Source organism: Schistocerca americana, chromosome 4 (genome assembly GCF_021461395.2).
Source record: "Schistocerca americana isolate TAMUIC-IGC-003095 chromosome 4, iqSchAmer2.1, whole genome shotgun sequence".
Taxonomy (NCBI): Eukaryota; Metazoa; Arthropoda; class Insecta; order Orthoptera; family Acrididae; genus Schistocerca; species Schistocerca americana.
In genome coordinates this window covers 41075298-41092924 of record NC_060122.1, presented here as the reverse complement: position 1 = coordinate 41092924, position 17627 = coordinate 41075298, and the positions used below count along the sequence as shown (strand labels likewise).

At 39.4% G+C, this 17627-nt stretch overlaps 1 protein-coding gene across 1 annotated transcript in view; it reads left to right on the top strand.

Annotated features, from left to right (window-relative positions):
- LOC124612569 overlaps nt 1–15312 on the top strand; it is a 30408-nt gene extending 15096 nt beyond the window's left edge. The window contains exons 2-3 of the mRNA XM_047140853.1: nt 14899–14950; nt 15225–15312. Of these exons, the coding sequence (XP_046996809.1) occupies nt 14899–14950; nt 15225–15312 (140 nt within the window). The remainder of the gene's footprint in view (nt 1–14898; nt 14951–15224) is intronic.
- The last annotated feature ends 2315 nt before the right edge of the window (nt 15313–17627 follow it).

Sequence of the window (17627 nt, the reverse complement as noted above, 5' to 3'; positions counted from 1 at the left end):
CCGGTTTCAGATTCCGATGCACAACTGCATGTTTCCGTTGCACCCCTGCTGGTTTACTGTATCCCTTGGACCTTCACATTGACTATGAAACACAGAAAATGCATCGGAATTAAATGCAAAAGGCACAATGCTGACTTAAGTACAAGAAGTCTGAGTCTTCTCACGGTCTAGGCTTTGAGACTTTCCTGTGAGACCAGTTTTAGACTCCGGTGCTTCACTTAAGGTTTACTGTGTCCCTTGGACCATCACTTTGACGATGAAACACAAAAATTGCATCGGAACTAAATACATAATGCACAATGCCGACTTAAGTACAAGGAGACTGAGCCTTCTTATGGTCTATGATTTTAGCCTTTCCTGTGACACCACTTTTAGATTCCGATGCTTCACTTCAGGTTTATTGTATCCCTTGGACCTTCACTTTGACGATGAAACACATAAATTGCATCCTAATTAACTACAAAAGGCACAATGCCGACTGAAGTACAAGCAGACTGACTTTTCTTAGTGTCTATGTTTTGAGCCTTTCCTATGTCACCAGTTTTACATTCCGATGCACGACTGCAGGTTTACTGTATACCTTGGATCTTCACATTGACGATGAAACACTGGAATTGCATCGGAATTAAATCTAAAAGGCACAATGCCGTCTTAAGAACAAGAAGGCTGAGTCTTCTTACTGTCTATGTTTTAAGCCTTTCCCGTGTGTCCAGTTTTAGATTCCGAAGCTTCATTTCAGGTTTACTGTAACCCCTGGACCTTCATGTTGACGATGAAACACAGAAATTGCATCGGAATAAAATACAAAAGGCACAATGCCGACTTAAGTACAAGATGACTGACTTGTCTTACTCCCTATGTTTTGAGCCTCTCCTGTGTCACCAGTTTTAGATTGCGATATACAACTGCAGGTTTACTGTATCGCTTGGACCTCTACATTGACGATGAAATAGAGAAATTGCATCGGAATTAAATATAAAATTCACAATGCAAACATAAGTACAAGGCGACTGACTTTTCTTAGTGTCTATGCCTTGAGCCTTTCCTGTGTCACCAGTTTTAGATTCCGATGCACAACTTTGATTTGCTGTATCCCATGGACCCTCGCATTGACGATGAAACACAGATATTGCATCGGAATATAATACAAAAGGCACAATGCCGACTTAAGTACAAGAAGACTGACTTGTCTTAGTGTCTATGTTTTGAGCCTCTCCTGTGTCACCAGTTTTAGATTGCGATGTACAACTACAGGTTCACTGTATCGCTTGGACATTTACATTGACGATGAAACACAGAAATTGGATCGGAATAAAATACAAAAGGCACAACGCCGACTTAAGTACAAGTTGACTGACTTTTCTTAGTGTCTATGTTTTGAGCCTTTCCTGTGAGACCAGTTTCAGATTCCGATGCATTACTCCAGGTCTACTGTACACCTTGGACCTTCATATTGACGATGAAACACAGAAATTGCATCGGAACCAAATACAAAAGGCACAATGCCCACTTTAGTACAAGAAGACTGACTTGTCATAGTGTCTATGTTTTGAGCCTCTCCTGTGTCACCAGTTTTAGATTGCGATGTACAACTGGAGGTTTACTGTATCGCTTGGACCTTTACATTGACGATGAAACACAGAATTTGCATCGGAATTAAATACAAAAGGCACAATGCCGACTTAATTACAAGAAGACAGAGTCTTCTTTTCGTCTATGTTTCGAGCCTTTCCTGTGAGCCAGTTTTAGATTCCGATGCTTCACTTCAGGGTTACTGTATCCCTTGGACCTTCACATTGACGATGAAACACAAAAATACCATCGGAATTAAATACAAAAGGCACAATGCCGACTTAAGTACAAGAAGACTGACTTTTCTTAGTGTCTATGTTTTGAACCTTTCCTGTGAGACCAGTTTTAGTTTCTGATGCTTCACTTCAGGTTGACTGTATCCCTTGGACCTTCACATTGACATTGAAACACAGAAATTGCATCGGAATTGAACACAAAAGGCACAATGCCGACTTAAGTAAAAACAAGACCGACTTTTCTAAGTGTCTATGTTATAATACATTCCTGTGTCACCAGTTTTAGTTTCCGATGCACAACTGCAGGTTTACTGTATCCCTTGGACCTTTACACTGGCGATTAAACACAGAAATTGCATCGGAAGTAAATTCAAAAGGTACAATGCCGACTTAAGTACAAGAAGACTGCATCTTGATACGGTCTACGTTTTGAGCCTTTCCTGTGAAACCAGTTTTGGATTCTTAAGCTTCATTTCATGTTTACTGTATCCCTTGGACTTTCACATTGACAATGAAACACAGAAATTGCATCGGATTTAAATACAAAAGGCACATGCCGACTCAAGTATAAAAAGACTGACTTTTCATAGAGTCTCTGTTTTGAGCCTTTCCTGTGTCACCAGTTTTAGATTCCGATGCACAACTGCAGGTTTACTGAATCCCTTGGACCTTCACATTGTCGATGAAACACATAAATTGCATCTGAATTAAATACAAAAGGCACAATGCCGACTTAAGTATAAGACGACTGACTTTTCTTAGTGTCTATGTTTTGAGACTTACCTGTGACACCAGTTTAAGATTCCAATGCTTTACTTCAGGTTTACTGTATCCCTTGGACCTTCACATTGACGATGAAACACAGAAATTGCATCGGAATTAAATACAAAAGGCACTATGCCGACTTAAGTACAAGTGGACTGACTTTTCATACTGTCTATGCTTTGAGCCTTTCCTGTGTCAACAGATTTAGATTCCGATGCTTTACTTCATGTCTGCTGTATCCCTTGGACCTTCACATTGACGATGAAGAACAGAAAATGCATCGGAATTAGATACAAAAATCACAATGCTGGCTTAAGTACAAGAAGACCGACTTTTCTTACTGTCTACGCTTTGGGCCTTTCCTGTGTCACCAGTTTTAGATTCCGACGCACAACTGTGGTTAACTGTATCCCTTGGACCTTCACATTGACAATGAAACACAGAAATGGCTTGGGAATTAATTACAAAAGACACAATGCCGACTTAAGTAAACGAAGACTGACTTTTCTTAGTGTCTATGTTTTGAGCCTTTTCTGTGTCACCAGTTTCAGATTCCGAAGCACAACTGCAGGTTTACTGTATCCCTTTGACCTTCACATTGACGACGAAACACAGAACTTTAATCGGAATTAAATACAAAGGGCATAATGCCGACTTAAGTACAAGAAGACTGAGTCTTCTCACTGTCTATGTTTGGGCTTTTCCTGTGAGACCACTTTTAGATTCCGATGTTTCACTTGAGGTTTACTATATCCCTTGGACCTTCAGTTTGACGATGAAACACATAAATTGCATCCGAATTAAATACAAAAGCACAATGCCGACTTAAGTACAAGATGACTGACTTTTCTTAGTATCTATGTTTTAAGCCTTTCCTATGTCACCAGTTTTAGATTCCGATGCACAACTGCAGCTATACTGTATCCGTTGGACCTTCACACTGACGATGAGACACAGGAATTTCATCGGAATGAATTAAAAAAGGCATTTTGCCGTCGTTAGTACAAGAAGACTGAGTCTTCTTACTGTCTATGTTTAAGCCATTCCTGTGAGACCACTTTTACATTCCGATGCTTCACTTCAGGTTTACTATTTCCCTTGGACCTCCACTTTGAGATGAAAAACATAAATTGCTTCCGAATTAAATACAAAAGGCACAATGCCGCCTCCAGTACTAGAAGACGGACTTTTCTCATTGTCTATGTTTTGATCCTTTCCTATGTCACCAGATTTAGATTCCGCTGCACACCTGCAGGTATACTGTATCCCGTGCACCTTCTCATTGACGATGAATCACAGGAATTGCATCGGAATTAAATTCAAAAGGCACAATGCCATCTTAAGTACAAGACGACTGAGTCTTCTTACTGTGTATGTTTTAAGGCTTTCCTGTGGGACCAGTTATAGATTCAGATGCGTTATTTCAGGTTTACTGTATCCCTTGGACCTTCACATTGACGATGAAACACAAAAGAAGCATCGGAATTAAATACAAAAGGCACAATGCCGTCTTAAGTACAAGAAGACTGCCTTTTCTTAGTGTCTATGATTTGAACCTTTCCTGTGAGACCAGTTTTTGATTCCGATGCTTTCCTTCAGGTTTACTGTATCCCTTGGACCTTTACATTGACGATGAAACACAGAAATTGTATCGCAATTATATACCAAACGCACAATGCAGACTTCAGTAAAGGAACGCTGACTTTTCTAGGTGCCTATGTTTTGATTCTTACCTGTGTCACCAGTTTTAGATTCTGATGCACAACTGCAGGTTTACTGTATCCCTTGGACCTTCACATTGTCGATGAAACACGGAAAATGCATCGGAATTAAGTACACAAGGCTCAAAGCTGACGTAAGTACAAGAAGAATGAGTCTTCTTACCGTCTTTGTTTTGAGGCTTTCCTGTGAGACCTGTTTTAGATTCCGATGCTCGACTTAAGGTTTACTGTATCCCTTGGACCTTCATTTTTGACGATGAAACACAAAAATTGTAACGGAATTAAATACAAATGGCACAATGCCGACTTAAGTACAAGTAGACTGACTTGTCTTAGTGTCTATGTTTTGAGCCTCTTCTGTGTCACCAGTTTTAGATTGCGATGTACAACTGCAGGTCTCCTGTATCGCCTGGACCTTTACATTGACGATGAAACACAGAAATTGCATCGGAATTAAATATAAAATGCACAATGCCGACATAAGTATAAGACGACTGACTTTCCTTAGTGTCTATTCCTTGAGCCTTTCCTGTGTCACCAGGTTTAGATTCCGATGCACAACTTTGGTTTACTGTATCCCTTGGACCTTCACATTGACAATGAAACACAAAAATGGCATCGGAATTAAATACAAAAGGCACAATGCCGACTTACTTACAAGAAGACTGAGTCTTCTTCTCGTCTATGTTTTAAGCCTTTCCTGTGAGCCAGTTTTCGATTCCGATGCTTCACTTCAGGTTTACTGTATCCCTTGGACCTTCACATTGACGATGAAACACAGAAATTGCTTCGGAATTATATACAAAAGGCACAATGCCGACTTAAGTACTTGAAGACTGACTTCTCTTAGTGTCTATGTTTTGAGCCGTTCCTATGTCACCAGTTTTAGATTCCGATGCACAACTGCAGGTATACTGTATCCGTTGGACCATCACACTGACGATGAAACACAGGAATTGCATCGGAGTTAAATCCAAAAGGCACAATGCCGTCTTAAGTACATGAAGACTGAGTCTTCTTACTGTCTATGTTTTAAGCCTTTCCTGTGAGACCAGTTTTAGATTCAGATGCTTCATTTCAGAATTACTGTATCCCTTGGACCTTCACATTGACAATGAGACACAAAAATAGCATCGGAATGAAATACAGAAGGCAGTATGCCGACTTAAGTACAAGAAGACTGACTTTTCTTAGTGTCTATGCTTTGAACCTTTGCTGTGAGACTAGTTTTACATTACGATGCTGTACTTCAGGTCTACTGAATCCCTTGGACCTTCACATTCACGTTGAAACACAGAAATTGCATCGGAATTGAATACAAAAGGCACAATGCTGACTTAAGTAAAAAATAGACTGACTTTTCTATGTGTCTATGTTATAATACATTCCTGTGTCACCAGTTTTAGATTCTGATGCACAACTGCAGGTTTACTGTATCCCTTATACCTTTACATTGGCGATTAAACACAGAAATTGCATCCGAAGTAAATACAAAAGGTACAATGCCGAATTAAGTGGAGGAAGACTGCGTCTTGATACGGTCTACGTTTTGAGCCTTTCCTGTGACACCAGTTTTAGATTCCCAAGTTTCATTTCATGTTTACTGTATCCCTTGGACCTTCAAATTGACGATGTAACATAAAAATTGCATCGGAATTAAATACAAAAGGCACAATGCCGACTTAAGTTCAAGAAGAGTGACTTTTCTAAGCGTCTATATTTCGTGCCTTTATTGTGTCACTAGTTTCAGATTCAGATGCACAACTACAGGTATACTGTATCTCTTGGACCTTCACATTGACGATGAAATACAGGAATTGCATCGGAATTAAATCCAAAAGGCACAATGCCGTCTTAAGTACAAGAAGGTTGACTTTCTTATTGTCTATGATTTTAGCCTTTCCTGTGAGGCCAGATTTATATTCCGATGCTTTACTTCAGGTCTACTGTATCTCTTGGACATTCATATTGACAATGAAACACAGATATTGCATCGGAATTAAATACAAAAGGCACAATGCCGACTCAAGTATAGGAAGACTGACTTTTCCTAGAGTCTCTGTTTTCAGCCCTTCCTGTGTCAGCAGTTTTAGATTCCGATGCACAACTGCTGGTTTACTGTATCCCTTGGACCTTCACATTAACTATGAAACACAGAAATTGCATCGGAATTAAATACAAAAGGGACAATGCCGACTTAAGTACAAGTGGACTGACTTTTCATACTGTCTATGCTTTGAGCCTTTCCTGTGTCACAAGTTTTAGATTCCGATGCACAACTGCATGTTTACTGAATCCCTTGGACCTCCACTTTGACGATGAAACACATAATTTGCATCGTAATTAAACACAAATCGCACAATGCAGACTTAAGCAATGGAAGCCTGACATTTCTAGGTGTCTATGTTTTAAGCCTTTCCTGTGCCACTAGTTTCGGATTCCGAATCACAACTGCAGGTTTACTGTATCCCTTTGACCTTCACACTGACGACGAAACACAGAAATTGAATCGGAATTAAATACAAAGGGCACAATGCCGGCTTAAGTACAAGAAGACTGAGTCTTCTCACCGTCTATGTTTGAGCCTTTCCTGTGAGACAACTTTTAGATTTCGATGCTTCACTTCAGGTTTACTATATCCCTTTGACCATCATTTTGACGATGAAACACATAAATTGCATCCGAATTAAATACAAAAGGCACAATGCCGATTTAAGTACAAGAAGACTGACTGTTCTTAGTGTCTATGTTTTAAGCCTTTCCTATGTCACCAGTTTTAGATTCCGATGCACAACTGCAGGTATACTGTATCCCTTGGACCTTCACACTGACGATGAAACACAGGAATTGCATCGGAATTAAATACAAATGGCACCATGGGGACATAAGTACAAGAAGACTGAGTCTTCTTCCCGTCTATGTTCTGGGCCTTTCCTGTGAGACCACTTTTAGATTAAGTAATGGGAGACCGACTTTTCTAGGTGTCTATGTTTTGAACATTTCCTGTGTCATCAGTTTTAAATTCCGATGCACAACCGCAGGTTTTCTATGTCCCTTGGACCTTCACGTTGACGATGAAACACAGAAATTGCATCGGAATTAAGTACAAAAGGCACAATGCAGACTTAAGTACAAGAGCACTGTGTCTCCTTACCGTCTATGTTTTGAGCCTTTCCAGTGAGACAGTTTTCGATTTAGATGCTTGACTTCTGGTTTACTGTCTCCCTTGGACCTTCACTTTGACGATGAAAGACAAAAATTTTATCGGAATTACATACAAAAGCACAATGCCGACTTAAGTACAGGAAGACTGACTTTTCTTCGTGTCTATGTTTTGAGCCTTTTCTGTGACCCAGTTTTAGATTCCGATGCAGAACTGCAGGTTTACTGTGTCAATAGGACCTACACTTTGACGATGAAACACATAAATTGGGTCCGAATTAAAAACAAAATGCACAATGCCGACTTAAGTACAAGAAGATTGACTCTTCTTACTGTCTATACTTGAGCCTTTCGCGTGTCACCAGTTTTAGAATCCGATGCAGAACTGCAGGTTTACAGTATCCCTTGGACCTACAATTTGGCGATGAAACACAGTAATTGTAACAGAATTAAATACAAAAGGCACAATGCCGACTTAAGTACAAGAAGATTGACATTTCTTTGTGTCTGTGGTTGAGGCTTTCCTGTGTCACCAGTTTTAGATTCCGATGCACGACAGCCGGTTTACTGTATTCCTTGGACCCTCACTTTGACGATGAAACACAGTAATTGCATCCGAATTAAGTACAAAAGGCACAATGCAGACTTAAGTACAAGACGACTGTCTTTTCTTAGTGTCTGCGTTTCTAGCCTTTCCTGTGAGTCAAGTTTTAGATTCCGATGCACAACTGCAGGTTTACTGTTACCCTTGGGCCTTCACTTGCTTTGAGCCTTTCCTGTGAGACCAGTTTTATATTCCGTTGCTTCACGTCAGGTTTACACAGAAATTTCATCAGAATTAAACACAAAAGGCACAATGCCGACTTTAGTACAAGAAGACTGAATCTTCTTACTGCCTATGCTTTGGGCTTTCCCTGTGAGACCAGTTTTAGATTCCGACTCTTCACATCAGGTTTACTGTATCCCTTGGACATTCACTTTGACGATGAAACACAAAAATAGCATCCGAAATAATACAAAAAGCACAAGGCCCCCTTAAGTATAGGAAGACAGACTTTTCTTAGTGTCTATGTTTTGAGCCTTTCCTGTGTCACCAGTTTTAGATTCCGATGCACAACTGCAGGTTTACTGTATCCCTTGGACCTTCAGATTGACGATGAAACATAGAAATTGCATCGGAATTAAATACAAAAGGCACAATTCCGACTTATGTTCAAGAAGACAGACTTTTCTTAGTGTCTATGTGTTTAGCCTTTCCTGTGAGACCAGATTTTAGATTCCGTTCCTTTACATCAGGTCTACTGTATCCCTTGGACCTTCACATTGACGATGAAACACAGAAATTGCATCGGGATTAAATACAATAGACACAATGCCGACTTAAATAAAGGAAGACTGACTTTTCTTAGTTTCTCTGCTATTAGCCTTTCCTGTGTCACCAGTTTTAGATTCCGATACACAACTGCAGGATTACTCTATCCCTTGGACCTTGACATTGACGATGAAACACAGAAATTGCATCGGAATTAAATACATAGGGCACAATGCCGACTTAATTACAAGAAGACTGAGTCTCCTTACTGTCAATGATTTAAGCCTTTCCTGTGAGACCAGTTGTTGATTCCGATGCTGCATATCAGCTTTACTGTATCCTTGCGACCTTCACATTGACGATGATACACAAAAATAGCATCGGACTTAAATACAAAATAACAATGCAGACTTAAGTACAAGAAGACTGACTTTTCTTGGTGTCTATGTTTTTAGCCATTCCTGTGAGACCAGATTTAGATTCCCATGCTTTTCTTCAGGTCTACTGTATCCCTTTGACCTTCACTTTGACGATGAAACACATAAATTGCATCCCAATTAAAGACAAAAGGCACAACGCCGACTTAAGTACAACAAGACTGAGTCTTCTTACCGTCTATGATTTGAGCGTTTCCTGTGAGACCACTTTTAGATTCCGATGCTTCACTTCAGGTTTACTGTATTCCTTGGACCTTCACTTTGACGATGAAACACATAAATTGCATCCTAATTAAATACAAAAGTCACAATTCCGACTTAAGACAAGAAGACTGTCTTTTCTTAGTGTCTATGATTTAAGCCTTTCCTATGTCACCAGTTTTAGATTCCGATGCACAGCTGCAGGTTTAATGTATCCCTTGGTCTCTTACATTGTTGATGATACACAGAAATTGCATCGGAAATAAATACAAGAGGCAAAATGCTGACTTAAGTACAAGATGACTGAGTCTTCTTACTGTCTATGTTTTGAGCATTTTATAGGAGACCAGTTTGAGATTGCGATGCTTCACTTCACGTTTAGTGTATCACTTGGAACTTCACAGTGACGATGAAACGCAGAAATTTTATCGGAATTATACACAAAAGGCACCATGCCGACTTCAGTACAAGAAGACTGACTTTTCTTAGTGTCTATGTTTGAGCCTTTACTGTGCCACCAGTTTTACCTTCCGATGCATATCTGCAGGTTTACTGTATCCCTTGGACCTTCATATTGTCGATGAAACACAGAAATTGCATCGGAATTACATACAAAAGGCACAAGGCCGTCTTAGGTACAAAAAGACTGAGTCTTCTTACTGTCTGTGTTTTGAGCGTTACCTCTGAGACCAGTTTTAGATTCCGATGCTTCATTTCGGGTTTACTGTGTCAATTGACACTTCACATTGTAGATATAACATGGGAATTGCATCGGAATTTAAAACAAAAGTCACAATGCCGACATAGTACAAGAAGACTGAGTCTCCTTATCATCTATGATTTGACCCTTACCTGTGAGACCAGTTTTGGAATCCGATGCTTCACTTCAGGGCAACTGTATCCCTTTGACCTTCACATTGACGATGAAACACAGAAATTGCATCGGAAGTAAATACATAAGGCACAATGCCGACTTAAGTACAAGAAGACTGACTTTTCTTAGTGTCTATGCTTTGAGCCTTTTCTGTGAGAGCAGTTTTAGTTTCCGATACATAACTGCAGGTTTACTGTATCCCTTAGACCTTCACATTGACGATGAAACACAGAAATTTCATCGCAAAAAAATACTGAGGGCACAATGCCGACTTAAGTAAAGGAAGACTGACTTTTTTAGTTGTCTATGCTTTGAGCCTTTCCTGTGTCACCAGTTTCAGATTCCGATGCACAACTGCAGGTTTACTGTATCCCTTGAAACTTCACATTGACGATGGAACACGGAAATTGCAGCGGAATGAAATACAAAAGGCACAATGCCGACTTAAGTAAAGGAAGCCTGACTCTACTAGGTGTCTCTGATTTGAGCCTTTCCTGTGTCACCAGTTCTAGATTCCGATGCACAACTGCAGTTTTACTGTATCCCTTACACCTTCACATTGACGATGAAACACAGAAATTGCATAGCAATTAAATACAAAAGGCACAATGCCGACTTAAGTAAAGGAAGCCTGACTCTTCTAGGTGTCTATGCTTTGAGCCTTTCCTGTGTCACCAGTTCTAGATTCCGATGCACAACTGCAGTTTTACTGTATCCCTTATACCTTCACATTGACGATGTAACACAGAAATCGCATCGGAATTTAATACAAACGGCACAATCCTGCCTTAAGTACAAGAGGACTGAGTCTTCTTACCGTCTATGTTTTGAGCCTTTCCTGTGAGACCTGTATTAGATTCAGATGCTTCACTTCAGGTTTACCGTATCCCTTGGACCTTCACTTTGACAATGAAACACAAAAATTGTATCGGAATTAAATACAAAAGGCACAATGCCGACTTAAGTACAAGAAGACTGACTTTTCTTTGTATCTATGTTTTGAGCCTTTCCTGTGTCACCAGTTTTAGATTACGATGCACAACTGCAGGTTTACTGTATCCCTTGGACCTTCACATTAACGATAAAACACAGATATTGCATCGGAATTAAATACAACAGGCACAATGCCGACTTAAGTAGAAAAAGACTTACTTCTCTTAGTGTCTATGTTTTGAGCCTTTCCTGTGTCACCAGTTTTGGATTCCGATGGACAACTGCAGGTTTACTGTAACCCTTGCACGTTCACATTGACGACGAAACACAGAAATTGCATTGGAATTAATTACAATAGGCACAATGCCGTCTTAAGTACTAGATGATTGAGTCTTGTTACTGTCTATGTTTTAAACCTTTCCTGTGAGACCAGTTTTAGTTTCCGATGCTTCATTTCAGGTTTACCGTATCCCTTGGACTTTCACATTAACGATGAAACACAAAAATAGCATCGGAATTAAATACAAAAGGCACAATGCTTATTTAAGTACAAGAAGACTGACTTTTCTTATTGTCTATGTTTTGAGCCTTTCCTGTGAGACCAGTTTTTCATTTCGATGCCCAACTGCAGGTTTACTGTATATCTTGGACCTTCACATTGGCGATGAAACACAAAAATTGCATCGGAATTATATACAAAAAGGACAATATCGACTTAAGTTCAAGAAGACTGACTTTTCTTAGTGTCTATGTTTTGAGCCTTTCCTGTGTCACCAGCTTTAGATTCCGATTCACATCTGCAGGTTTACTGTATCCCTCGGACCTTAGCATTGACGACGAAACACAGAAATTGAATCGTAATTAAATACAAAAGGCACAATGCCGACATACTTACAAGAGGACTGAATTTACTTAGTGTCTATGTTTTGAACCTTTCCTGTGTCACCAGTTTTAGATTCCGACGCACAACTGCAGGTTTACTGTATCCCTCGAACCTTCATATTGACAATGAATTACAGAAATTGCATCGGAATGAAACACAAAAGGAACAATGCCGACTAAAGTACAGAAAGACTGATTATTCTTCCTGTCTATGTTTTGAGCCTTTCCTGTGAGACCAGTTTCAGAATCCGATGCTTCACTTCAGGTTTTCTGTATCCTTTGGACCTTCACATTGACGATGAAACACAAAAATTGCTTCGGAATAAAATACAAAAAGGCACAATGCCAACATAAGTACAATATGACTGACTTCACTTAGTGTCTATGTTTTGAGCCTTTCCTGTGTCACCAGTTGTGGATTCCGATGGACAACTGCAGGTTTACTGTATCCCTTGGACCTTCACATTGACGACGAAACACAGAAATTGCATTGGAATTAATTACAATAGGCACAATGCCGTCTTATGTACTAGAAGATTGAATCTTGTTACTGTCTATGTTTTAAACCTTTCCTGTGAGACCAGTTTCAGATTCCGATGCTTCATTTCAGGTTTACCGTATCCCTTGGACTTTCACATTAAAGATGAAACACAAAAATAGCATGGGAATTAAATACAAAAGGCACAATGCTTACTTAAGTACAAGAAGACTGACTTTTCTTATTGTCTATGTTTTGAGCCTTTCCTGTGAGACCAGTTTTGGATTTCGATGCCCAACTGCAGGTTTACTGTATCCCTTGGACCTTCACATTGGCGATGAAACACAAAAATTGCATCGGAATTAAATACAAAGGGCACAATGCCGACTTAAGTTCAAGAAGACTGACTTTTCTTAGTGTCTATGTTTTGAGCTTCTCCTGTGTCACCAGCTTTAGATTCCGATTCACATCTGCAGGTTTACTGTATCCCTCGGACCTTTGCATTGACGACGAAACACAGAAATTGAATCGTAATTAAATACAAAAGGCACAATGCCGACATACATACAAGAAGACTGAATTTACTTAGTGTCTATGTTTTGAGCCTTTCCTGTGTCACCAGTTTTAGATTCCGATGCACAACTGCAGGTTTACTGTATCCCTCGAACCTTCATATTGACAATGAAATACAGAAATTGCATCGGAATTAAACACAAAAGGAACAATGCCGACTTAAGTACAGGAAGACTGATTCTTCTTCCTGTCTATGTTTTGGGCCTTTCCTGTGAGACCAGTTTCAGAATCCGATGCTTCACTTCAGGTTTTCTGTATCCTTTGGGCCTTCACATTGGCGATGAAACACAAAAATTGCTTCGGAATTAAATACAAAAAGGCACAATGCCGACTTAAGTACAAGAAGACTGACTTTTCTTAGTGTCTATGTTTTGAGCTTTTCCTGTGTCACTTGTTTTAGATTCCAATGCACAACTGCAGGTTTCCTGAATCGCTTGAAACTTCACATTGACGATGAAATATGGAAATTTCATCGGAATTAAATACAGAAGGCACAATGCCGACTTAAGTACAAGAAGACTGAGTCTTTTTACCATCTGAGTTTTGAGCCTTTCCTGTGAGACCAGTTTTAGTTTCCGATGCTTCACTTCAGGTTTACTGTATCCCTAGGACCTTCACATTGACGATGAAACACATAAATTGCATCGGAATTAAATACAAAAGCCACAATGCCGACTTAAGTACAAGAAGATTGAGTCTTCTTACTGTCTATGTTTTGAGCCTTTCCTGTGTCACCAGTTTTAGATTCCGATGCACAACTGCAGGTTTACTGTATCCCTCGGACCTTCACCTTGACAATGAAACACAGAAATTGCATCGGAATGAAATACAAAAGGCACAATGCCGACTTAAGTACAAGAAGACTGAGTCTTTTTTCCGTCTATGGTTTGAGCCTTTCCTGTGTCACCAGTTTTAGATTCCGATACACAACTGCCAGTTTACTGTATCCCTCGGACCTTCTTATTGACAATGAAACACAGAAATTGCATCGGAATTAAATACAAAAGCCACAATGCCGACTTACGTACGAGAAGACTGAGTTTTCTTACCGTCTATGTTTTGAGCCTTTCCTGTGAGACCAGTTTTAGATTCCGATGCACAACTGCAAGTTTACTGTATCCTTTGGACCTTCACATTGACGATGAAACACATAAATGGCATCAGAATTAAATACAAAATACACAATGCAGACTTCAGTAAAGGAAGACTGACCTTTCTTAGTGTCTATGTTTTCATCCTTTCCTGTGTCACCAGTTTTAGATTCCGATGCACAACTGCAGGTTTACTGTATCCCTTGGACCTTGACATTGACGATGAAACACAAAAATTGCATCGGAATTAAATACAAAAGGCACAATGTCGACTCAAACACAAGGTGAGAAGCGTTTGCTGTTCTGTACTGCATGCACTTTACTTTCCATGTTTTGGAAGGAGATAGTACAGACCCAATAAAGAAATGTTATCTAGTAAAAATGGACTAAAAATTGCATCCCTTAAGAGCTATGAGCACTTGTTCAGCAGAAGAGGTGTGTTTCAGAATCGCAAAGATGAACAACTGCCCATTGCTGTTATGGTATACACTTTAGACCCCATGTTTACTGGATATTTTTTCTTATTTTGCTCCATACATCCACCTCTCAAATATGGAAAGCAATGAGCTTGCAGTGGAAGACATTCATTTCACAGTATCAGCTCATGTTTAGCTGACGTTTTGCTTCAAATGATCATTCTTGACATATCCATTAATATTAGGCATTCCTGCTGGAACACCCTGTATAGAATTAGAAGGCTTAAAATCCATACAGTAATAGGCAAGCACCCTAGCACGTCTGCATATAAAATTCTTAAATTAAATTGTACTTGGGTAACAACTAACCAAGTACTCAAATATCTTCTCTAATAATTTAGGAAAGTAAGATGAGAAAAGGAGAAGAGGATAAAATGGTGTGCATTAATGTTTTACACTAAGTACTGTATAATGGCAAGTGCTCTCACAGGAGAAGGCATAAGTATTTAATATTCTCAAAATTTGTCCTCCTGCTAATATATAATCTCATGCCACAAATCTTACATTACAGCATGTCTGAGGCTAATGCAACACTTTATGCCACACTGTGTGTACAGCAAACAATATTAATTGCCATAACCCCAGATTCACTGTTCTAAATTTCCATCTTCCCTTGCAAATGGCTGGTTCATAAATCACAAAGAGGAGTATTAAATATGTTACTGCTTCTTTTTTTACTACAAAGTACACTCACGATCAGAAAAAACAGAACACCTTGAATGACTAGAGGTAGGATATTCATATTCACAGGACATGTACATTAGTACCTTCTACAGAAATGATTAGCACTTGAACCATGTCGGCCTGCAGGTTCACATTCAACATCGATATTGCAGCATAACATCAGCTACTGGTGAAATGTGCCAGTGGCTCTTGTTTTCTCTATAAATTGAAGATAAATGGATCAGTGTGACTTGAGCAGATGTGCTGGATGCCCCATAGAGTTTGAAAGAGGACACATTTTGGCATGAGAGAATGTGATGCACCCATCCACGAAATGGCTGCTCATGTGGGCTGCTGTGTTTCATCAGTGCAACGGGTGTGTGCAGAATGGTTCACAGACGGCCATAGAATATGATGAGATGGGTCAGGTCACACCACCTAGACACCCCTACCTTTCCCAGAGATGAGCAACACCTCATTCGACTATCATTGCAGGACAGACCTGCATCCTCCTCAGCTCTGGAACAACAGTTGAACAGTATAACACATTGTACACTATCAGTGGTCACAGTCTGGCACTGTTTATTATGGCATGGGTTACATGTGCATCATCCAGTTCTCCAACTACCTTTGACAAATGTGCAAAAACATGCTAGACAGAATAGTGCATGAAACATCATCACTGGGGACAGCAATGACATTAGATACTCTTTTTTGGACGAATCCATGTTCTGTTTGTTTGAAAATAATGGCCACATTTTGGTTCACCAGACAGGGGGAGTAGTATCATAGAGAATGCATTCGCATACAACCTACAGTGCCAACTCAAGGCCTAATGGTGTGAGTTGCTATTGGGTACAAGCACAAATCACAGTTGGTGCATTTCCAGGATACTATGACCAGTGCGACGTACGTGAATAACAACCTGCAGCCCACAGCCATCCCCTTTCTGCACAACTCAGACACCATTTTTCAGCAAGACAATGGAAAATCACACATTTCTGCATGAACACATGCCTTCTTGGTATCACAGGATTCCAGCCTTTTGCTCTGGCCCACCAAATCACCAGACTTGTTCTCAATCGAAGATGTGTGGGAAACTGTGAACCATCGGATCCAGGACTGTGATCCAACGGCAACTTTGGAACCAGGAAAATGCAGCACAGATGGCTATACCATAGGACACCATTCACGTGTTATACATGTTGATTCCATCAAGGCATAGAACAAGTTATCGGGGCCCATGGCAAACTCTATACCTAATAGGCAAGCAGCAGGACACATGCTGAACTGAGCTGACTGAAAAGCTAACCATTTCTGCAGAACATACAATTGTACATGTCATATGAATATGAACATCCTATCTCTAGTCGTTTAAGGTGTTTTCTGAACATGAATAGACTATCAACACATACAGAACAATATTTGGCTGCATAGGCAAATAAACATTTCCATGCAGTATTGTAACATTTATTCTCATTCAACTATAGTATGGTCATTTTCTCTACCATGTGCAACAAACTTGGAGGTGTTATTTTCAGTTTTTCTAACATGTTCTTTGTATCTTGCAGTAAAAACTTTCTCTTCCCAGCAGAAAACATTAAAACTGTCACAACTGATTTTATATCAAATATTACAGAACATGCATAAATCGATACAGACAAATAAATGGCAAATTTTACTAGCAAAAATCTCAAAAAGTCTAGACCCAGTTACTTCACACTTTTAAACAATACTCTAATAAGCATTCAGATGGGCAGAGGCTATATTTTTTTAAAATAATAATAATAATAATTATTATTATTATTATTATTATTATATTATGACAAATTTTCTGTTGCAACTGACTGTGAGAAACAAAATTTTATGTGTACTACAGAAAAGGTGTGGTTTCATTTTTTCCCTCACTGTCAGTTTTAACTAAATAGATTCATTCAATGCGAAATCTTCAATGTCAAGCTTTTTAATATTAACAGGTATATGGGTAAAATGAGTGTTAATACCAGCATTGTTTTTTTTAAGTACTGGAATCATTAAATGCTTCCTTGCACTCTTAAATTCCCAAAGCATCTGCATCTCTGAAGTCATTCACTATAAGCAGGTACATGAAGAAACACTTTCTTTGTGGATTAAATCAGTTTATTTACATTCCCAAATGTGGACTACACTTCTTTGACAAGGCGATGTACTATGTGAGCAAAGCGTGTCACATGAATGAAATTGGGATAAAATACTTTGATGTCTTTTCTTG